The 24231-nt window shown below is 43.1% G+C and overlaps 1 protein-coding gene across 2 annotated transcripts in view; it reads left to right on the forward strand.

Annotated features, from left to right (window-relative positions):
* The window catches only part of stk32a (serine/threonine kinase 32A), a 48324-nt gene extending 25893 nt beyond the window's left edge, over nucleotides 1–22431 (forward strand). For both annotated transcript variants that reach the window (XM_053846926.1, XM_053846927.1), the window contains exons 6-13: nucleotides 1736–1773; nucleotides 5032–5121; nucleotides 6444–6547; nucleotides 9480–9596; nucleotides 11445–11570; nucleotides 13544–13672; nucleotides 17888–17952; nucleotides 19134–22431. In XM_053846926.1, the coding sequence (XP_053702901.1) occupies nucleotides 1736–1773; nucleotides 5032–5121; nucleotides 6444–6547; nucleotides 9480–9596; nucleotides 11445–11570; nucleotides 13544–13672; nucleotides 17888–17952; nucleotides 19134–19245 (781 nt within the window). In that variant the 3' untranslated portion in view covers nucleotides 19246–22431. The remainder of the gene's footprint in view (nucleotides 1–1735; nucleotides 1774–5031; nucleotides 5122–6443; nucleotides 6548–9479; nucleotides 9597–11444; nucleotides 11571–13543; nucleotides 13673–17887; nucleotides 17953–19133) is intronic.
* Nucleotides 22432–24231: the final 1800 nt, after the last annotated feature.

Genomic DNA, 24231 nt, shown 5'->3' on the forward strand with positions numbered 1-24231 from the left:
GTCATTAGATCCTGCTAATGACTTGTTGGAGCAGTCAAGCTTCAGAGCACGTGGGCGGCTCCACTTACACCAGGTCTGGGACTGGGCTCTGGCCTGTCACTCCACTGACCGCACCACTGCCGCGCCCCTCCGCTGACGTCAGGACTGGTTAAAACCCACTTCCTCTACTCATCGCCGTCGAGTCTCTCTGGCCCTTCGCCTCCTTCCCAGCCGTCCGTCACCTTTGTTTTTCCGCTTTAACTCCTTCACTTCGAGACCAGTCACTTTAAAAATCAATGAGTCATTAAATATGGAGCAACCGAGTCAATCCCACGTGAATAAAAAGCAATATAATAATACTGGTAATAGTTGAGGAACTGTTTATGAAACAAACAAGGGGGAAAAGGAATTAAAGCAATGGAAAATATTAGAAATGAATTCGCTCAAGATATTGGGGGGAGAAAGTGAATTATAAAATAATTATAAATAATTATGTAAAATGAAATCACATTTTATGGAAATAAAATTAACAAAAGTATAGTAACCACGAAAATGTTTTAAATGTGGTTATGAATCACAAATCAATGAAGAACAAGGGGAAAAATAAATTAAATTCATAAATACATGAAAAATATAAGCAATTCATTTACTAAAATATTGTAGAAAATTTAAAACAAAAAACTATATTATTCAATAATTATAATTATGTAATAAAAATATATTTTAATAGAAGGTTAGTCAATGAGTCAAAAATTTAAATACTGAATTTGGTGTAAAAAAATAATAAATTAATCCTAGAATGAATGAAATAAATAAATATGTAAATAAAGACAGAAATCAATTAAAATGAACAAATATATAAATGAAATTATAATGAATGAGAGCTACTGGTTTTTATGAATGTTGAAATCCAATAATAATAATAATAATAATAATAATAGAATATAGAAAGAAAAAATAGAGATAAAAGATTGTGATTAAAATTAAACAGATTTAATGTTACAATGCAAATGATTTAAAACAAAACAGTAGATAAATAATATAGATTAAAAAATAGAAAAAAATATATAATATAAAAATAGATAAAATAATTATGGGACAATGGTTTGACTAGTTGAAATTAAAATGTTTTTTCAAAGGCATGTTTTTTTTTTGATAGAAGGTTAGTCTATGAGTCAAGAATTAAAATACTGGTGTAAATTTGGTGTAAAAGAAAAATGAAAGTAATAGAATGAATAAAATAAAAAAAAAATAAGGACATAAATTGTGTTGTTTTTTTATGTAAAAAGTGGCTTGAAAGAAAGAAGTGCACTGGAGAAAGAAGTGTTGACTCAGGATTGAGAGACATGGTTGAATCAGTCAGTGATGGCTGAAGTCTGCCGCTCCATCGATAGAAAGAGTCCCGTATCATAACACGTCACATGATCATCTGCCAGGCGTTCAGAAAATGTCAGCTAATTAAGGGCGACATGGTTGACCTTTTCTCGCCCCCCACCTGAGCCGGCGCCGCCGGATCCGTCACCGCATCAGAATCACGCTGCAGGCCACCGGAGGCGTGGGTTTTTGGAGCTACTTTGCATTGCCTTTGATGCACTGACACAGTCGGGTTCCTTCACCACAACCTGAGCTGCTGATCTGTCAGTCACGGTCTTGCTATGTACCATACCATCGTCCTTGTTCCCAACTTGGATATTTTGTCAAAACAATGTTGAAACCATCCGAACTCATTCTGTGTGTTTGTGTTTTCTTCCTCCAGAGACATCAAGCCCGACAACATCCTCCTGGACGAACACGGTGAGACAAGTCGAGCTTGCTTTTCACCACCGAGAGCTCAAGCAAACTGCTGGAAGCTTTTCATCACCTATAAAAACACAGCTGATTTATGCTCAGACCTGCACCGGGATACCGGGATCAGTGCACATGATCATATCAATTCAGAAAATGCACCGCAGACGCCAAACACACATCTGTGTGTGTGTGTGTCGGTGGAATACAGGAGGAAATAATTTAATCAAGTGAAAAGAAGTGGATGTAAATCATCCCGCAGCCGTTCATTCAATTGAATCAGTCGAGCTTTTATATCAGTGTGACCAAGAAAATGAATAGCTGGGACGGTGTTCATTTATGGTGGCAAACCCTTTTATGTTCAGCGAGAACGGTGCATACATATCTATCAATTGGACTCATTCATTCTCTGAAAAATATTGAAACTAATTTAAAAAAAAAGTGCTTTAAATAAATCTATTAATAAATAAATACAGATGAGTAAATAACATTTAATAAAAAAAGATATAAAAAAACTAAATTAGGAGAAAAATAAAAATAAATAAATACAATAAATAAATACATAAAATCATCTTTGTTAAACAAACAAAATACGACAAGAGAATAACTTCAAGAAAGACGGATAAATCTATATGTACGATATATAATAACAAAACAGAGCAACTAGATGGATGAAAAAGCAAGCCCATAGTTCCACAGCTCAAAATAGCTAATGCTGTAACTCTTTTTTCTTGCTAGCTTGCATCTTGCCTTCCAATTTTTTACTGTTTTAAATATGCATCAGGCTTTTAAAGGAGAAGCCCCAGAGTGTCGTCTCTCTCTGTCTCAGAGCATCAGGTCGAGTCATCCTGAACGTCAGAGGTGTTTGTGTCAATCGACCTGATCTCCAGTTGGCCCTGCGGGACCAGCTTCATCTACAACAAAACAGTTTACTCATGCATGTGTGAGGTCTCATATGGCTGCCCCAGGATGCCAGAGGGGCGAGACCCGCAGACCCGACCGCTCGCACCATGTGAGCGGCCACGTGCCGCTGTAATGATGCCCGCAAGCACCAGCCCGAGAAAATGCTTTCATATTATGACCACATGGTCCTTCTGAGCTATAGAGGAAATGCATAGGTTCTGTGCTCGCATTAAAGACAGATGAATGGATGGATGGATAGATAGATAGATAGATGGATCGATGGATAGATAGATAGATAGATAGAAAGATATATAGATAGACAGATAAATAGACGGATAGAGAGAGAGAGAGACAGACAGATAGATAAATAGACAGAAAGATAGACAGATAGAGAGAGAGAGACAGACAGATAGATAAATAGACAGAAAGATAGACAGATAGATAGATAGATACACAATTTATGATGGTGAAACAATATGACCAGACAAGATGTTCAGCTGCAGGTTCCATGGGCTCAGTGTAGAGACACAGGTGGTCATAATGTTGCAGCTGTTCTTTGCATGATTGTCCTGCTTTTAAGTGCCGGACTACAGGAGATTAAAAAAGCGCAGCGGCGTGATATCACCCCGGGGTCGATTCCCCCCTCCCTGCCGGATAATCCCTGAGTGACAGTGAGATTATGATGATGATGTCACTCAGGTGCAGAGAGTTGTATATAGAAATAGCAGTCAGAACTGAAGACAAGTCTTCTGTGAGGGAACAAGATGATAGAGCCAAGTACTTCAGAAAGGGATGAGAATCATTTATTGAGTAATGACTGATGTTTGCGGATGATATAGGGATTTGTCATGAGAGTAAGGAGCTGGAGTGGAGGGGGGGAGAGACGTGTTAGAATGACAGTTGTCATCCAGGGTGAAGGGAGGCGAGGAAGAGAGTGCAGGTGGGGTGGAGATGACTGTGGCGTCCGACTACCAGCAACATGAGAGAGAAGCTCTACAGGACAGTAGTTGTTACTGCAGTCTTCCACATCTTTATAAAAGCAAACTCGTTGATGTTTGTAGATCGTACGTCAGACCTGACTGAAGCAGAGACGAAAGAAAAGGAAGCTCAAGCTGCCCCAGGCTCTGTTTGTCGTCTCATTCTTTAACACCTCATCTTGAAGTGAGGAAAAGCAAACATGGATGCAACACACTTTCTGTGGTGTTTGTGAGCCTCCAGCTCCCACAGCGAGGCTGAGACCTTGAACAAGGTCGCAGCAGTAATTTCATTCAGGGATTGATTTGGGTTCTGCATGGTGAAGCGCGACCACCTGGTCCTGATGCGGGAGGTGAGTTGATGCAGAATCATGAGCAAAGGAAGACGATGGAGCCCTGGAGAGGGGAGGGGAGGGGGGGGCGGTTTGGGTCTCTGTCCTTCCGCTGCTGCCCCCACAACCTGAGAAAATACTGGGATCATCATACGATGATAGTCTCAGCTCAAGTTAGCCGCGGTTAATAATAGAAGTGGAGTCACTTTTAGGCTTCTCATCCAAGCTTTACTTGAAATCATTGAGCAAAACCTGTGTGTTAGAGTTAAATGGAAATATATTTTTAACTTCTTTTCTGAGACACAAAACCAAGAAATAAAAGAATAAAAGCATTATTTCGTCCATTAAAAAATTATATATATATATATATATATATATATATATATATATATATATATATATATATATAAAACTGTACCTTACTATAATAAATCATGTGCCACTGATCATAATCATAGGTGAATTGCTATGATAAAATTCTTATTTATTTTCACGCAAGTATGATGGCAGACAAAGCAAAGGTTTTTAGGAAAAACTATTCACTCATACTTTGTATTTTTATTGTTTATTTTTTTGCTTTAAAAGTTGCAGTGTTTTATATACAGTGTTGTTCAATAATAATGCTGTTTAGCAGACAATGTAATAAATCTAAAAAAAAAAAAAAGAAAAAGTGACTTTTGAGTGTGAGGAGTTGAGGAGAAAAAATGAAAAAAAAACAAACAATTGGCAAAAAATCTGTTGTGAGTTTCAAAAAAATCGGCAATTGGTATCAGCCAAAAAAATGGCAAAAGTGGTAAAAAAACAAATGAATTGAATAATATACTTTACTATAATAAATCATGTGCCACTGGTCATAATCATAGGTGAATTGCTATGACAAAGTTCTTATTTATTTTAACGCTAATAAAGTATGATGGAAGACAAAGCCAAGGTTTTTTGGAAAAACTATTCACTCATGTGGAAAGAAAGGAGCGTTAGATATTGGCGAAGACTTCATTCTATAAATATATATCAACGCTTTTGACACTGAGCTCTTTCAATCCTCTTTTTTTGAGCAGGACACGTCCATTTAACTGACTTCAACATCGCTGCCATAGTTAAGGAGGATCTGAAGGCGACGTCCATCGCAGGGACCAAACCATATATGGGTGAGTGAACGACGTTTGTCCCTTCAATAGGAGGTAAATGGCTGTTTATGACCGTGATACATGGAGTCACTCAGATTCCGTGGTGTCTTCGAATGAAGATCCACGGAGGTGGTCATAATGTTCTAGCGGATCATAAGTAACAGGGAGTTTAATAGTTGTGGCTGTATGACGACATGTAGAGGTGGAGGCTGACTGACCACTGACAGGAAGTACTCTTCCACTCTCCTACCAAAATAAGAGCAGAGCTCTTTTGAGGAATAAGGATCAGTTGGTTTGAAGACGCTATAAAAGTGATTTAAGAAGGCAGAGAGGGGCTGTTTTGGGAGAGGCAGGACTGCTTCCTAAAGTGTGGATCCGTGTTCACACAATTTCTGCAAGTAATGTGTAATAAAGCAGGAATTGTAATCCACACATTGGCAACATTGCAGATGGAAAATTACATGTTTCAAAAGTAGACTTGGACTCTGTAGTTTGAGTAAAATACTGATGTTTTTTTTTCCAATAATTGTCAACGTAAGCTAACAAACATGCTAACAATGCTAACCTGAGCTAACCGCAGGCAAAACCAATGCTCATGGAGTTTATTGTTTGTAAGTTTGATCTATTCATTGTTCATTGAAAGGGAATAAAGGGTATTTCATGTTAAGCACTTCATCTTTTTATTGTTTATTTTTTTGCTTTAAAAGTTGCAGTGTTTTATATACAGTGTTGTTCAATGATAATGCTGTTTAGCAAACCAATGTAATAAATCTAAAAAAAAAAAAGAAAAAGTGACTTTTGTGTGTGATTTAGTTGAGGAGACAAAAAATGAAAAAAAAAAAAAAAAATGGCAAAAAATCTGTGTCGGCCCGTCGGGACTTTCAAAAAAATCGCCAATTGGTATCGGCCAAAAAAATGTCAATAACTGTCAAAAAAAAGAATGAATTGAATTCAATAACATGTATTTTACTGTGAACAACAAAACTACCAACATTTTCAGCTGAAGGAGAACACAACAAAAGGTGAAAAAAAAGAAATCAGGTTCACTTCCCTCCACTTATTGCAGTTCCAGGGTCACGGTTATTCAAGTCACTTCTGGACAGCTGGGGACACACTGACTCGCTTATTTCAAGTCATAAATGAACCGCTGTTTGTGGACTGTGGGGGAAAACCTGAGCGGAAATGAGCACAACTCCACTGAGAAAAGATCCAGGTTGAACCAAGGGCAAACCTGGAATGGCTGCCTCAGTACTGGAATGCAAAGTTATGGGAAAGATTCGGGATTAAAGATGACTGGTTAAAAAAGGCTGAAAAGGCTTGTTTTGTTCTTTGACTTTTTCCAGCTCCGGAGCTCTTCCAGGTCTTCGAAGGCTCTCACCCCGGCTACAGCTTCTCGGTGGACTGGTGGTCGCTGGGCATCACGGCGTACGAGCTGCTCCGAGGACAGGTATTGGCCGTCACCTGCCAGTTCGGCTGCAGCCACAAAACAACGTGGAAGGGAGCTGTAATTGAGTTCCGATGAAGTGTTTAGTCACAGCGCCAGAGCGGTCGCCGCAGGAAGGGGAAGGAAATATCGTCTGGAAGATTTCACCGGCCATTTAATTGAAATAGATTTTCTCATTTATTTAATTACCGGCCCGACCCATCTGGAGGAGATGGATTCCGAAGTGAAGGCCGGAATAGATGCGGCTGATTGAATAAGAGTTTGTTGCCTCACCTGTCGAAAACGTACATTTCAGAGTGCGAATGAAAGTTTTTAATTGTGGCTCAGTGTTGGGGCAGAAGCGCAGGTGTTGGCTGCAGTTAGGAAGCTAAAGCCTGATCGGAAATTCCCGAACAATTTTGTTGGTTTGGTCGGCCGTTATGTGTTGCTTCTCGCAGTGTTTTCCAGTTCATTCGAGTTCATTGAGAGGCTGTTAAAACTGACACTAGCCTTCCAACAAATAGTTTGTAGGTAGTCTGCAACACTGACGTACAATTTTTACTGTCTTACAGAGTAACTGCTAACAGAAGCATCGCTCAAAGCCTCTGCCCATGTTGTCTACGTTGTGAGTCGTCCGCACCGTTGAAAGTTCTATTTCAGAGTCAAATTTTCCATCAGGGCTTAAAAAGTATAATCCTGCCCTCTCTCTGATCCCACACCGGAACTTCCTCAGTCTTCCCTCTGGCGTTTCTCCTTGTTTAAAAATACTCCATCCTCACTTTGACCTTAAAGCTTGCTGAAACGCGCTCGGTGCTGTTTCACTCTCATCGCTCACCTTCGCTAAGGCACAGCAGAACAGCTCCGCCGAGACTTTGCCCACTTTTCTAAACCATTTTATCACTTTTTTTTGGGGCGGGGGGAAATCCCCTGAAATCTCATGCTCATAATCCACCCCCCGGATGTATTTCATCTCCCTCACTTTCTCCGAGACAATTCTCTTCACTTCATCCTTCTGTCTCCGCAGGGCTTCCTTCAACGCCTCTGCTCTCGCCGCCACATTTCAACTGCATCTATAAAGCATAAATCGGCGCTGAGAAACGGCCCGTTGCTTGGGCAGACATTATTTTGGCATAGAAAATGGAGGGCTGGTGTGCCGACGTGCTGCACATTCATATTCCCCTCCCTGTCTTTACCTCGTCTTATCACTTTCTTAGGACTCAATTCACAATTCCTTTTCACATTTTGACATTTAGCTTCCCCCACCGCGACTGAACCACACTTCCCCACATGATCAGACAGTGCTCTGTTATGATTTATATGCAGACTTTTTATCACAAACTTTTTCAGTAAGGCGTAATCTAAGGCGTTTCTATTTCAAACAAAGTAATCAAAGTAAAGTTACTTATCTAAGTCACCGCGGCGTTACTATTGTTGCCATTGTCGGGAAGCGAAATATTACCATTCGCTTCCTACAACTGCGTCTTTGAGCATGACGTCATGTGCGGGACACGCCAGTCACGTTTTCAACACGCAGGCAGCTCACGTGTCAAGCTGCCGGCTACACGGCACTAAATAACAGAGGCGTGAGGAGCTGAAAATACAGCCACTACTTTGAATGAGTGTCTGCTATAGATGACGGTATTGACACTGCAGGTTCCACCAAAGCAAAAAAGTAAAACAAAAATACGTTTGTTTTTCATGCTTGTTGCTTTTTGTGAGTGATTTTCGCTGCAGTGGGTTGGAGTGTGTCAAAGCAAAACATTGACTCTACATTCATATAACTGAGAACAAACATGGAAAAACACTGGACCCCCAAGAACTCCAACCTCAGAATTGACATAAAAGATTTAGGCGATGAGAGCTGTAGTCGGCTGCCAAATGTAACTTGTCAAGTAACTTGTAATCTAACTTAGTTACTTTTGAATTCAAGTAGCCAGTAAAGTAACTACGTTACTTTTTCAGGGAGTAAGCAGTAGTCGGATAACTTTTTCAACTGTGGCAACACCGATTATCAGACTGCTCAGTCGAAAGAGGACAACGACTAGAACCACATGAGGTTGTGTTGTCAGGGTGAAGGTACGCGGTCCAACAGGAGAAGGGGAAGCGCTGCGACTCGAGGGGTGCAACGGCAACACATTGGAGTCGAGGTGGACTTCAGTGGGCATTTGGGTCACGATAACCAAATCAGAACCCAGACTCCCTGGTGTCAGTTGTTGTGGTGGCAAAATTGCCAGCGCTTTACCACACAATGTACTTCCGACTGAGACAGAGAATTTAATTCCAGGTGCTTTGTTTTTACAAGACTCGACAACAATAGATATGTTTGATTCATTACACAGAGAACGATATGACTGCAGTAGATGTAAAAGTATGATGTAAATTGCATCAGAGTACAAGCAGCCATAGCGATAGAAACATCTCGCTTTATTGTTGAGGCGTCTCTAAATCCATTACCAGGTGCTCGCATTTCTCTGTCTCTTAAAAGTATGTTAAAACCCCATTCCCATCCCGCCTCCATTTTCCTCAATGAGAAAATGCATTACAAGGTTCTGAAAGAAGAGTAATATATTGTAATAAAGCAGTTTCCGCCATAATCGCCGTCTGCCTGCGACATCAAATGAAGGGCGTCTCTCTATGTTGGACATCGGCAGCGGCGTCATCTAATTCTCAACGCATCTTCATGCATCTTTGTCATGCGTTTCAAAGAGATGTAATAAGAATGAAGAACAGTCTCCGCTCAGCGGCTGCTCGCTCATCTGCTGCTCCCCCTCTGAAGCGGAGCTGGCATTTAAAGTATTTATCACAAAGAGGAAATCTGCCCGTTTGAGTCTCTGTCCTTTTTTAAACGTCAGAAAGACACAAGTGGACGAAAACAACGTCTAATTTAGCCGCCTGCCTCTGGCGAGTGTCTGCACTATCAATCCAGGCTAATGGGTCTTTTCTGTTCTGCTTTCAGAGGCCGTATGTGATGAGATCCAGCACGCCATCCAACGAGATCCTTCAGACCTTCCACAAGGTCCATCTCAGCTTTCCAGCCGCCTGGTCTTTGGAGATGAAGTCTCTTCTCAGAAAGGTTAAGATGGCCAATATGTAGAAAGTACTGTTTGAGAGTTGATGATCCGAGGAGCACTGGTCCGGGCAACCACTGCCCTGACACTCACATCTGGGTGATGGTCCAGTGCTTTACCTTCAGAATGGAACTGTATCATGGAGCGTGAACTGAGACTGAGCCTTCTGTGTGGTCGAGACAAGCACAAATACATAGAGCCCATGAGCAGCGATTCCAGAGGCTCCACAAGATCCACAAGAGTCCACGACCTCTTTGTCTTTTGACAGTTCCCATCAGTGGTTGCCAGCCTCTCTTGTGCATCCTTCCTAGTCACATTTATCCTCTTCATGTCCAACGTTATCGCACCATAGTGGTTGTCATTCCCTTCTCCCTGGTTCAACCGGTGACATTCTAAATTTTAGCCCCTTGAAGTATGTGTTAGAAAGAGCTCCTCCAAATCACAATTCAAACCCAAATAAGGGACACCCATCTGGCGACATGCATTTGTCCAAGCACCAAATCCTCACTCCCATGGCATTTCATATTGACGTTGAGAAAGTCCTATCCTGACGACAAAGGCAGCCTTCACGGTTGCATGTTAATACATAGGCATTACAATGGATTTAAAAAAACATTTTCCTTCCCATGTGACGTCACGTTGAGGGGGGTAGAATGAATGCAGCGCCACCTTACATAACCAAAACCCCCATCTTTTTTTCCACGTGTTGTACTGCCGCAGAAGGCGTAACATTTGCAAACCTAATACATCAACATGCAACGCGGCAGGCTGCCTTTAGCGTCAGTATCTTACCCTCTGCCGTCAGACTGTTGAATTCATGATCAGCCTTTGTTATTTTATTTTATTTTATTGACAGCACTTCATTCCGACGCACCTTCCTCATTGGTGGGATCCCCACTGACCATGGCAGTAAAGCTGATTCTGAAAGTCCATTTTCCCAACATCAATATGGGAGTGAGGATGTGTTGGTGATGAGTTTGGCATGAAAATCCTGAAAGTCAGGCAACATCTTTGACTTGAGAGAGAAATGAAGGGCATGTTTTACCTCAAACTCGAGTGGTAAGGCGTGAACAGAGGGAGTTAAGTGCTTGTCACTGAGACGTTGCCATCTCAAGACACAAATGTGTAGCCTGTCGGTCTCCCCCTCTCTACATACTACACACAGTTTCACAGGTACTGACTATAATATCCACCTGCCACTTCGCATCCTTCGACTCCTCCTGATCATTTTCAAACAAGGTGGGGTCAGGTGGACTGATCTATAACCTTGTACTTGATGGTGACTGGTTTAACCAGCAACTCATTGGGTAACCAGAAAGCAACGTGATATAAGGTGACGTCACAGAGCATTCGACAGTGAGCAACAGCCGCCTGCTGAGTGCCTAAATGCATCCATCAATACGGGCAGCAGCAGGTCATTTGGTAAACAAGGTGCAACGGATTAGTAGCACATGCTAGTGGCGACATCCTCAGGTTTTCCTCTGGCAGCCTTCCACTGCAGTCAAACTGTTGCATTGCTTCGTGCTCAGACTTTTCGTAGCTCATTGGGATTCTGGCGGCATGTGAAGGGGTTTGTGCTAAAGAGAGAGGGGTTGGTGTAAAGTGAATTTCGGGGGGAGAATTCCTCGCTCAATATATTTGTCCTTCATCCTTCACACATCACTTGAGGTCCCCTCATCGCCATGCATGTGGGTTAATCCAGCTCCCACCCTTCCGTCGCGCCTCCTCTCCTCAAATGTTTGCACGTATTAGCGCTGCGTCCTTATTCTCAGACAAGCGGTCTGTTTCTCAGCAGGACGAGCCACTAACTTTTCGTCCCCACTGGTTCTAATCTCGCTTTCTGCTCTCCTCAGCTGCTCAGCATTGATGCCCAAAAGCGTATTTCCTGTCTGGCGGAGCTGCAGGATCTGGACTACATGTCAGATGTCAACTGGGATGCTGTGCTCAGCAAATGCCTTTCTCCAGGCTTTATTCCCAATGTGAGTATGAAGGCAGAGAGGACTCTTCAGTCAGCAACAGACAGCTCTCCCTCGCTCAGTCGCGCAGACCCCAGAGCTTATGGAGCATTAAACAAGGCAATGGAACCTTTTCAGGACATTTTTAAGACACTGCCCCCTAGTGGGTCTAGATTAGAAATGTCTCATCAATGCAAAAGACCGATCGCCCTGCAGCTCCATGGCTCATCTTTCACTTGGTTATATCTGCTCATTGATGGTATTTTGGCGAAAAAGTGATCAGCCAATTTGTCACGCCAAGGTCCCAGTCACACACCTGCTTTCAGCAAGGCTTTTGGATGGAGGATCAAACTTTAGCTGAAGTTTTCTTTAACTTTTCTTCTTTCTCTTTGGGCTTCTCCCTTCAGGGGTGACCACAGAGGATCATCTTCCTCCATCTCACCCGGTCCTCTGCTTCCTCTTCTCTCAAACCTACAAACCTCATGTCCTCCTTCACCACCTCCATCAATCTCCTTCCTCTCCACCTTCTAGTTCCAACCTCAACATCTTCATCTACCAATGTACTGGCTCTCTCTCCTCTGTACATGTCCAAACCATCTCCATCCAGCCTCTCTGACTTTGTCTCCTAAACACCTGAGCACATGTGCTGTCCATCTGATCCTATCATCATCCTGCTCACTCCCAGAGAGAAGCTCAGCATCTTCATCTCTGCTACCTCCAGCTCTGCCTCCTGTCTTTTCCTCAGTGCCACTGTTTCCAAACCATACAACATTGCTGGCCTCACCACCCTTTAGGACACTTTCCCTTTCATCCTTGCCGACACCCTTTTGTCACACATTGCACCTGACACTTTTCTCCAATTATTCCATCCTGCCTGCACCCTCTTCTTCACCTCTTTCTCACACACTCCATTGCCCTGGAGAGTTGAGCCTCAGTACTTCAAACCTCCCACCTTCTTTATCTCTACATCCTGTAACTTCACATGTCCACTTGGCTCCCTCTCATTCATTCATTCATCATTCATTCATTCTTTAACTCCGTTCAAGTCAAAATACCAAAGTATCTTTTTAAGACGTCAGTCTTTACCCTTTGCTCCCACCGAAGCGCAAGCACTTTGGCCTGGTTAAACTGTTTGACATATGTCTCACCTATTCTCTCGTCATTTGAATATTTTCCCGATGCTACCACACTAGTCCAGCCGAAGTCTGAGCCTCATCCAAACCATTCTCTTCACCGTACCCTAGAACAGGCAAAGTTTTGTTCCAACCCACCGCAGCCCTTTAGTATTCCACCCCTTTCCGAGAGTGGCTTTCCAAGAACAGCCTTTACAGTGAAGTGAAAGACAAGGACGGGGCAGCCTCAGCTCCGCGAGGCCTTGCCAGGCTTTCACTCTGCCTATTGATGATCCCAGGTTCGAGCGCTGCTTCCCTCAGGATGAGGTGGCAGACAATAGATGATGGATGACGCTAATAATTTTCCAGTCAGCTAACTGCCACTACGCTGTAGTCGTGATGAGTCGCTGACTTAACTCGATCATGTCAGTTTTCAGAAGTCCTTAACCACAACATCTAATTCCAGTAAAAGACTGGAACTGCGCTGTCAGTCTGCCAGGCGCAGCAGACAGGAATCAATAGGCAATTGACAATGTCTCTTGATCTAATTCGCCGTCAATGGTCTTCCTATTGTCCCTTCTAGACTATTTATGTTCGAAGGGAGACCTCCGCACTTGTGCTTTATTCCCTAATATCCCCAAGCTCAGACTGTCGGGTTGTTTATGGCCGCCTTCCATCGGGGCTTCAATTCAGCCTGTCGTCTCAGAGGCAACTGCACTCCAGTCATTGGGATGAGCTTTGCTTCTCATTTTGACAGTTTCTATTCCGAGTCAGATGCGTGACTCTGACCAACTCGGCATACTTCCAAACATTTTGCGAGCTCAGCAATATGATGTCAAGAACATGAGGCACAATAACGCGAAGCGTTTCCGTTGCTCTGTACAGAAAAGGAGACTGAACTGTGACCCCACATTTGAACTGGAGGAAATGATCCTGGAGTCCAAGCCGCTTCACAAGAAGAAGAAAAGACTTGCCAGAAAGACTCGGGACCAAGGATCGGACGGTTCCCCTCAGGTACGACTCCTGGCCTGCCAACAGAGGAAGCATTTAACTTAACATGTTACTGCGCCCCCAGTGGCCACTACAAGCCCACCAAGCTTTCGCATTCATCAATAGCCCTTAAAAAAAATCCGTTTACAGGTAATAAGTGGGTCTTCAGTTTGCCTTTTATCGGCGTCTGAAGTGCCACTGAGAACATGAAGGACACGCTTTTAAGAGCTTTGTCCTCCCTCACACTGAAAAGGCCAGAGAGCGCTTTCTCGGCTGCCATTTTATCTCCACTCCATCAGACTTCTACTCGGGCTGCATACATCAAGCCTTTTCCTCTGGGTACGTGATGGTTAAGTGCTGGGAGGTTAATGCCGCCGCCAAGTCGCGTGAGACGTGGGAGACACACACAATGTTTCAGACTCTGCGGCAAGTTATTTAGAGCACACACAGAATATTATTTTCTTTCTGTATCACCTGGATTGGGATTACAGATGTTGCTTTAGATGGCGTGACTCACTCGTGTCCTTGGATGACTCATTCATTTGCTGACTCGCACAAATCTTAGAGTCCCTTGTAGTCACAGACAGGAAGTAACTCTGACTCATCGATGTGGAGGCGCTGATCCTCATCCCAGGAGCGACGCACCGAGGTGTGATCTCACATGGAGCCTGGCTCAGGCGAAAAGTTTGAACTGCACCAACAGTTCAGTTCATGTATCGTGAGCGAGTCAGACCACAGTAATGATGAGGTGATGAAACTCAACACAAGCGATGGATGTGCGTGAGCCCCAGACTGAAACGCAGCTCTTCTGGAGGACAACGGCTCAATAGTGAATGAGGCAAAGCTCGCCGTCTTTGTGCCCCACCCAGGTTCAGACTCCGCTGCTGCTGACGCTTCTTGCATATCCGCCTCGTCCTTAGACTCCCTCCACCGCGCTGACTGCATGTCACGCTGTCACAAAGGCTACGCGCCTCCTCTCATCCATTTTTCAAACTTTGCTTTTATCTCTTCTCCTCTGCAGACGCCGTAAGACTGAGAGTAGAGCGCAGAGTTCTCCCAATTATCCCTGATGATATTCAGCAGGGGTTAGTAGTGATGCTGCGGGAATCAAACACCACACGTGCGAAGGCTTTTTGAAAAAGACTTCACCTCTTAAATCTGAGAGCAATTTGCCTCTGATACCAAGTCACCATCACTAGCAGTAAAAATACCACTAGAGACAGAAGTATTTATGTCGTACATGTGTTAGGCTGCTATAAAAGTATCTGTTGCACAGGCTCATTTCATGTTTTTAAGTCAAATATCACTTGTTTTTTACTTCTGTAAATATTACTCTCATGAATCCCTCTTCAGTGAGACTTTTTGTTCACTTCAGGCCACTATAGATCAAGCTTCTTGTGCAACCTGCTTGAGCTGATCAAGATAAAATAAACGAAGAAAAGGTTTATTTTACGTAAAGTGAAAAAATGTTGTTGTACAAGCAGCAATCCTGGCGGTAGGAAAGGTATTCTAAGAGCTTTGTCCAAAGTAGGAACAGCACCATTGGTAAATGTTAGTAGACTGACTAGTTAGTTAGCTAGTGGTGGGAGCAGTGGTACTCGAAACGGAAGTTATAGTGATAAGTTATGCATTGCAACAGTAACAGAGCTACAATAATACTGTGAACAGTGGTTGTAAGAATTGTTGCTGTAGAAGAAACAGAATAATTGTGACAATGCTAATGGTAGTCTTTGCACTACTGACACTGTACATACTATTCAGTACAAGCTAGAAGAGTAGTAGTACCAGCTGTACAGTATCAGCAATACAAAACATTGTACTGTAGTATTGGAGTGTAGTGAAATGTTGCTGCTGAGGAAGTAATACTAGCAACAGTAGCTGGTGTTGCAGTGGAGTAGTCGAAATGAGTACCAGCTGCAGCTAGTACTCATTTCAAATTCACTTTTATTTTCAAATTTTCCGCACTGCTCACCGACATTGAGATTTTTTTTCAGTTGAAATGACGGCACTCGATTCATAATTGGTCGAGTCACTTCCAAGTTAGTCCACATATAAGCAACCCTGAGAGTTTGGCACACGCGTGTGTAAACAAGCGCGTACTGTGAAGAGTTCACGTGGAGCTCACGATCGGATGAGAGCACTGCTCTTGAAGTGAGAAAAACAAATCCCAGTCCTTGGACATGAAGACAAGTAAACCCATCCAAGGACAGAGAGAAACGTCCTTGTTGGCCCCCCGCCCAGCTAAACAATCCCAGTCGGCTAATCTCATTAAAAGTTCAATTTAGCGGTTTAAACAATTATCTCCCAAAGTGTGATTTTGTGAGTCATTAAATAAGAGGACAGAAGCAACCTCACAACAGTTAACAGGGCTTCAGCGCTTCCTGTTATCGACAAGGTCACTGGTGTGTTTTAGCGTGTTTAGATGCAGACATGGAAGATGCAATGGTGAGGTCAATGTGGAGGGATGGACTTGTTAGAGGCACGTCATGACGGACAGCTCATTGGATGCTCCTGTCATGGAGAAAGGCGCGGTCAATACCCGTTTTAATTAAGGAACACATCGTAGAGGAAGGTCTGATTCAATCTTGAGGCAGTTAAACATCAGCCAACCGTGGCATCCCAGAACAGGGGAATCTTTTCACTGACAAGTCAAGTTATTATCAAAAGCTCATTCCGAAACGCGAATCAATGGCGCCAACAACTCTCACAGTTTTGCGACTAAAATGCACCTTAGATATTCTGACGAAACCTCCCGTGCCTTTCCTTGGGAAGAGCCCCGGGTGCACCCGGAGGCGTCCTCCCCATTAGACATGTCGGTAACCCCTAGTTAGGGAGTGATCCGGGAGGCATCCCGGCAGGATCCCCGGCCACCTTAACTGACTTCTCTTGAAGCCTTTGTCAAAACAGCAAGGGTTCTCCACAGGAGTATAAGTGTCTGGGGTGTCACTCACATTGGGTCCCTCTTGTATCCTCCTTAACTATTTACCTTGGCGACGTCACTCTTGACTATATATCACCTGAAACACCAGTAAGGAGCTGGGCTGATAACCAAGCCTGTACCTTCAAGTCCTCTTCAATCTGCGATCCTCACCCATCACTCGTGACCACAAGCGAGAGCAGGAACGCATACAGAGTAGTAAAGAGAGAGCTTTGTATTTGGGACCTCGAGATCATTTTCTGGCTGGACAGAACATTGAGTTTTAGTGAACAAACACCATTTCCGGACAATAGAAGGCACCGGAATATTAGCCACGCCCATTACATTTAAGAAGGAAAATAGAGATTGTTCGCACATAAGTCGCAACGGTCTATAAGCTGAGGGTGCAGTGGTGCTGTGTGCACCGTAGAAAGGCTTAAAAAATGCATGAGGATCACTTCTAAACTGGTTTTGAAAACAGGGTCCAGCATGAAGACTGACTCATGAAACAAACGGGACAGTGTTTTGAACTCCTCACATCTTTTATTGACATTTAAGCGGTGAAAATGCACTGTTTTCAGCCACATGTCCGAAGTTCAGACACCACCGCTGGTCTCAGCTGCTGCTTCTCACCTCTGGTCCTCCAGGAGATCAGCTCTGTGGGCGGCACTGTGGACACAAGGGTGAAAACAGCGCATTTTCAGCTCTTTAAGGTCAATAAAACACCTGTGATTTCATCAGTTTGATGTGACAAGGCTCAATATTGTGGCAGAGTGACGCGCTTTAGCCTGTAAAAATCCATATATTAGCTGCGTCGGCTTCAAGACAATAAGCAGGCGAACCCCCGACTGTTTTGTCTCCTTCACAGGCGGCTCACCGATGATTTTTCTCAGAGTTTTTCCTCCTGCACTCTCTGTCCTGATGATGATGGATCTATCATCTCTCTCCTAACTGCCTCTTTGGGAGAATGAATAAGCACCTGTCTACTTGTCTGGGCACTTTCGGGAGTGTGAGGACGCCCTGGCGTGACAGAGCTGGATGCTCTAACATGATTAAGTGGGTCAAGTATGAATGAGCAGGTGGGAGTACCAGACTGTGTCCTCTAGATTTAGGCCCTCTTCTTCCCCTGCAAACTTATGAAAGAGGGAAGACAGCGTGGATAACTCTCTGTGAAATCCAATTTTCTGGGACCCACTTCTGAGCAGGTTCACACAAGTTCAATTGCTTTTAATTAAGTTAATGCAATTCCAGCGCCGCGAAAGCCATCAGTCACCGCCGATTGTGTTGTTGTCCTCACAGTTTGTTGATGTTTTGTGTTGCAGAACGGTCAGCTGCAGCAGCGCTTGGACAACGTCCAGAGAGACTTCATCGTCTTCAACAGGGAAAAGTAACTATTCTGTCAAACTGATTCCAAATAGCTAGATAACCAGTGGTGCCAGTAACGCCTTGTTACTCTTCACAACCTTTTTCAGGAAGAGTAATCTACTTCAAACAAAGTAATCAAAGTAAAGTTACTTTTCTAAGTCACCGTGTGTTACTATTGTTGCTATTGTCGGGAAGCGAAATATTACCAATCGCTTCCTACAACTGCGTCTTGTGCAGGACACGCCACTCACTGTTTCAACACGCAGGCAACTCACGTCAAGCTACCGGCTACACTGCAGTAAATAACAGGCGTGAGGAGAGAGACGCAGGTTTCCTGCTGAAAATACAGCCTCGACTTTGAATTAGTGTCTACTGTCGATGACAGTATTAACTCTGCAGCAACGCACAGAAATCACCGGCTAAAGAGAGTGAAATAAAGTCGCCTCGCAAATGTGTCACTTATGATATTTTTTATTTGGTGCAAGAAGAAACGGGACTGATGTGATCTACTGATGTTGCATTTTCCCTCGAAAGTCAGAAATAAAATCATCCTCCGGCGCGACGGCGCATAGAGGCAAGTAACAGCAGCCACTGAAGTGCAACTACTGCCTCCAGGTGGCCAACAGGAGACATGACACACTGACACTTAAACTTCTGCCTTGTAGTTTACAAAAAGCAAGTAATACAATAATAAATATAATGGGGCATTCCCTACATTTTATTATATCAATGACAATATATCACTGTTTTGTTTTTCATGCTTGTTGCTTTTTGTGAGTGATTTTCGCTGCAGTAGGTTGGAGTGTGTCAAAGCAAAACATTGACTCTACATTCATATAACAACATGGGAAAACACTGGACCCCCATGAACTCCAACCTCAGAATCGACATAAAGGATATCGTTCAGGCGATGAGAACTCTAGTCAGCTGAAATGTAACTTGACTAGTAACTTGTAATGTAACTTAGTTACTTTTAAATTCAAGTAGTCAGTAAAGTAACTATGTTACTTTTTCAGGGAGTAAGCAGTAGTCGGATTACTTTTTCAACTGTGGCAACACTGTAGATAACTGTTATGTTATCAAACTGGCGGGAAGCTCGATATATGTGCCGTGCCCATAAAAAAACATATATACGGCGCACCGGGCGCAATCTTGATTTTTGAGAGAATTCAAGGGCCTCTTCAACTGTGTCTCCATCCGTAGGTCAAAGAAGGTGGCGGTGGACTCGTCGGGTATCTCCATTTGCGAGAAGAACAAAGCCATAGAAGATGGTCAGAACAACAACGTGGAGCCTGCCACTTACTTATCAGGATAGATGTTGCACCCGTCCTCAGCTCACACATTAGCTACCTTCACTCAGACACTTGCTCCTAGCACAAGCTATCAAACCTGCGCCACATCAATGCCTGGACAAAGGGACACGCATCTCAAGGATCCCCGTCTGGAAGCCACACGGACTCAACCGGCGATCCAGCTTTCGCATCAGCCGGACTTTAGTGCAATTCCCATCATGCTTTCTTACGTCACTGCGGTGCTCAAGCTCTAGTCACTGCTGGAGCGGAATATGAATCAGGAGGGAAGCGCCTGCTCTTCTGTGGAGCTGCTGCAGATGATCTTCTTTCACAAACAAACTGCATCCTGCACTACACCTCAACCTCAAATGTGCGAGCTCGCTGCAAAGTGCAGCTTTTCAGATCCAGGACTGTTGGTCTCACAGGTGGGTTTTTCTTTGTCCCGGAACACAGCAAATATCTAAAGCGTCAATCAAATATGGTGAAGGAGTAGGTAGTGGACTGGGACACACCAAATATGGTTGAGAACAAAAGGAGAAAAGCCAAAGAGATGGAGTCAGTAAAAATGTTTTGGTCCAACAGATCATTCCTTTTATGGTATATTTAGAATTTTCTTAGAAAATGGGAGTCAAAAATGTTGTTGCCATCTGCCATTCCCTTCATTGCCCTTATCGGCCCGGCTTTCCTGACACGATTAGCTGGGCCCTCCTCGGGATTTTTCCCAACCGTAGTGGGTGTCTCCGGAAATAATTCCGGGAGGAATACGGAATATTCTGTATTTGATTTGGACTCAGTTTTGTAGAGTAGATAATGAAAACATGTCACGCCTTCGTAGCTGTGAGATGCACTAGGAGGACACCAATTTTTGGATCGACAGAAACCCAATTCCATGGCAATCCATCCTTTCCCCGAACACCAGGACCCCAGTGGTAGGTCTGGTCACTTCTCCAGACAAAGGTCGGCAGGTCCGAAAGCCTCCCGTGGCCTGATGACACGTTAAAAGAAAGTTATAGCGATCCAAGTCACGGATTGGATCGAGCAAACTCCAAGAGGATTGCTCAGAGGCAATACGCACCACAACAGAGAAGACTTCAGGCATCGAACCAAATCAAAGGGCACCTTCTCTCTTGGAGGGAGATATCGACCGGAGCCGCCCGAGGCATCCTGTAGACGCCTGTTCCAAAACAGACTTTTAAAGGACGCTTTTGTACAGTTTCCTATCAGCAAAAGTAGAAAATAAACCAGAGTAGACAGGAGGAAACTTTAGTGAGGCTGAAATATAGAGAAGGGTTTACAGTAAAGGTAAGCAACCAATACACAGGTTAATAATAGAAGCAACTATTGTAAAGGTAAATGCATGGTTTCCCGTAGACAAGCTAGTAAGTCTGCTCTTTTAACACTCTTATGGAGTCCAAGTTCCACAGATGGACTGGTGCAATGCCCTCAATTATTAGAACTTAGTACCGTTCTGCTGTGGAAGTGGATGAGCCAACACGTGAATTTCCTGGTGAGGTCTTACTTTAGGTTATGATCTTCAGGTAGTAACCATAAGAATAACACCCAAGTGGCTGAGCTTTGGACCATTCCTCAAGCGTCTAGTCAAGCTGGGTCCCAGACGCCTTCCAGGTGAGGTGTTCAAGGCAACTGGGGGGTTGGAACTCGGGGGAGAGCCAGGTCATGCTGGCAAGATAGTCGAGAACCTGGAAGGCCGGGGAATGGGACAACTAGAAAGATGGGAACGGATGGTTTGCTCGCTTCTTCTGCCTGAACTGAACCAGACTTACAGCAGCTGCAATCATTGTTTACATCTGAGGGCCACTTGCTCCCTTCAGTTTGAGGTTTTCATCAACCCACTTACGAAAACAGCAAGTGCCAGTATAACCGAAGGAACCACGGACGCATGATCCTCACAAGGTAATACGTTAGCATTAGCACTGATTTAGCAGTCTGAGCGTTTTAGCTATATTAGCCTTCTAGCGCCTTCTTTCCTAAGAGAAGATCATATCTAACTAGAGAGTTGAAACGTGGAACAAGTTCACCAATGTTTTAGGGTCAACTGTTACAGGTAAATCCAAGTTTTCTTACCTAGTAGAAGACTTGTGCTGGGTTTGTGGGAGGTTTTCTGCCCATCTGCTGTTCTGGATCGTGCTGTTGTAAAACTAGCAATGCTAGCGAAGTGTAGTGAAATGACCTCAAAACTTCTCCATCCTTTGATCGTCATTGCTAAAGGGTCTCAGATGGTAATTCGCACACTGTACAGATGTAGAGTTCCGATTTGCTTTGATCCAACTAAACAACAGGGAACTGTGAAACTGTGAATAAGGATTGGTTCTCAAGACCAACTCAGAATAACATCAGTGGTGAGTGACGGCTATCAGAGAGACGACTTTCTTGTCTACGTGTCCTCGGACGCGAGTGAGACACGGAAATGCCTTCTTGGCTTGGTGTTTGTAAACGGCAGGGCTATAAATGAGCGGGTACATTTCAGTTCTACTCCAACATCAGTACCTGACTGGCCAGTGAAAACATGAACAGAATAGATTATCGACGGCTGTTAGTTTACCATCCGTTTCTGTCATAATCCGTGAGGTGACCTTGCGCTCCGATCTGGAGCTTGTTCCTTATCGGACCCATGAACTGGTCTCAGTGGTGGCTGTGAGAATTTGACACCACAACGTGACTGAATGAATCAAACTTGTTTACGGTGGTGACACCAGATTCGGCTGCTCATTTGCATTTGCAATGAATTCCCTCCACTGCTGTTCTTACTATCAGTCGGCACAGTTGACGCTGAATGTTAATCTGAGACCCGACCCAACGCAAGTAACGCAGGCAATGACTGAAAAACTCTGACAGCACACAGACGTGTTTTGTACCATTCTGTAGCACTTTTATAACGCAACCCATTCACTGTGTTCTGCTGCTGTGTTGTTTAGAGACGAATCCAAAGCTTCTTGTGTCGTGGCTCAGCTCACCTCCCAGATGTATATCGACCAATAACAACGTTCTTTTGTGTCGTTTTTCAAGCATGTACGAAAACCCACCAACATCAAATGTATAATTTCACCAACAAAAAAAAAGATTTTCTTGTAGCGACCTTGTTCCACACATGTATATTTCTGCCCTGCAGGGGGCGTGTCACTGTGTCCATGTACTTGACTGTGATAGCAATCCATTAAGGTGTGCCTTAAATAATAATATGTTCTTTTTCTGAACCAGTCCACTGTTGTCTTTCTTTCCACACTTACCGTCCCTCAAAAAAAAAAAAAAAAAAATCACTGAGGTCGAAGCAGAGAAGAATGTGACCCATAAATATCATGCAGTACTATGGATTAATTTGGAAATATATTTGTGCCGCGGGTTTTCTTCATGAATGAAATCCAAAAGTAAAGAACAGGTGCATTGTTCAAAAATGTAAAACAAATACAGCAATATAGTTAAATAAATAAAATAAAGCTGTCTTCAAAAATGTAAAACAAACAGCAATACAGTGAAATAAATCAAATAAGGCTGTTTTCAAAAATGTAATACGACTGAGTGAAATAAATAAAATTCTGAAATAAAATAAGGCTGTCTCAAATAAGCACTTAAGCTCAATGTAGCAATTCAAAAATGAATAATAGAAATATAACAGGCCTCTAAATGAGGCAAAATGAAGAACTGTTGATACTCATCACTAATTGCGTTAATTTTTTAACACGTTAAATTGCAGCGTAATTAATTAATCGAATTAACACGTTAAAATGACAGTACTAATATATATATATATATATATATATATATATATATATATATATATACAGAGAGAGAGATATGAATTCAGTCGAATTTAATTTTATACTGAATTTATATCAAAATGGAAGGATGGATATGTTTGTGAAATTTGATGGGAAATTTATAGTCAATATCACAATTAATTTCACAGATACACTTCAACAGATTAAGCGGTAGCGAGACAAAAACACAGCATGTTTCATCTAGAACGTGACTAGACGTGTGTGTCATTGCTACCCCTGCTGGACAATTGATGTATGACAAGCAGCTGAATGAATCGATGCTATATAGTAAAAGGAGGGATAGAAATGAAGCAACATTATGCTTAACAACATAAGCAGGGAGCAAAAACGACAGCTTTGAGGAAGAGATAGAATATATTTGAAGTCGTTGAGTGTGAACCACTAGAGGGCGCAGCTGTCTAACTGAACGGACAGCCGATTCCATCCTATTTAACTTATATTCTGGGATCAGATTTGCACAACGTTTGCAGAGCACTGAACCTACTGGTGAGTGGAAACGTTACATTGAAGCTGTTGGTGACGTCGTTTGGCCGCTGCTTGATCCCAACGCCACTTCAGTCCAAACGTTGCGTGTTGTTTTCAGTTCTTAGTCCAACAGAGCAGTTGAGGCGCTAGAGTGACACGCTCTTCACGCCTTGGCAACAGGAGGGAACAACAGGCGACTGTAGCGTAGACCGCGCGCCCAGCACACGCAGTTCCGCTTCCGGCTCCACGCACGCGCCGCGTTCTTCAGAGAAAAGAAGGTCGAACACGTTTGAATTGGTATTGAAGAATAACCATTCCACAATTTTTTTTGGTGTGTGCTGAAATTAAATAGATTTAAATTAAATAGATTTGGATTTTTAGAAAAATCAACTTTTTGGCGTCTGGGATTCATTGATTTTTAAAACTAATTGATCAGGTTTAAACAAATGTACAGTGGTCCCTCGGTTCTTGACCACAATCCGTTCCAGACGGCCGTTCGAGAAGCGAATTGTTTGAAATCTGAATCAATTTTTCTCATTACAATGAATGGAAAAAGAAATAATGCGTTCCAAGCCTTAAAATAGTCTTTTGTAGGAGGAGGAAAAAAATCTCAAAATTTTTGTTCTAACTCCGATTTGTTCGAAGTCCGGACGTTCAAAAACCGAGGTACCACCGTATTTAGAAACAAATCCAGCTAAACACTGACAAAGAGCACTAGCGTCAACAAACAAAACACCGCCACTGAAG

Source organism: Synchiropus splendidus, chromosome 17, assembly GCF_027744825.2.
Source record: "Synchiropus splendidus isolate RoL2022-P1 chromosome 17, RoL_Sspl_1.0, whole genome shotgun sequence".
Taxonomy (NCBI): Eukaryota; Metazoa; Chordata; class Actinopteri; order Syngnathiformes; family Callionymidae; genus Synchiropus; species Synchiropus splendidus.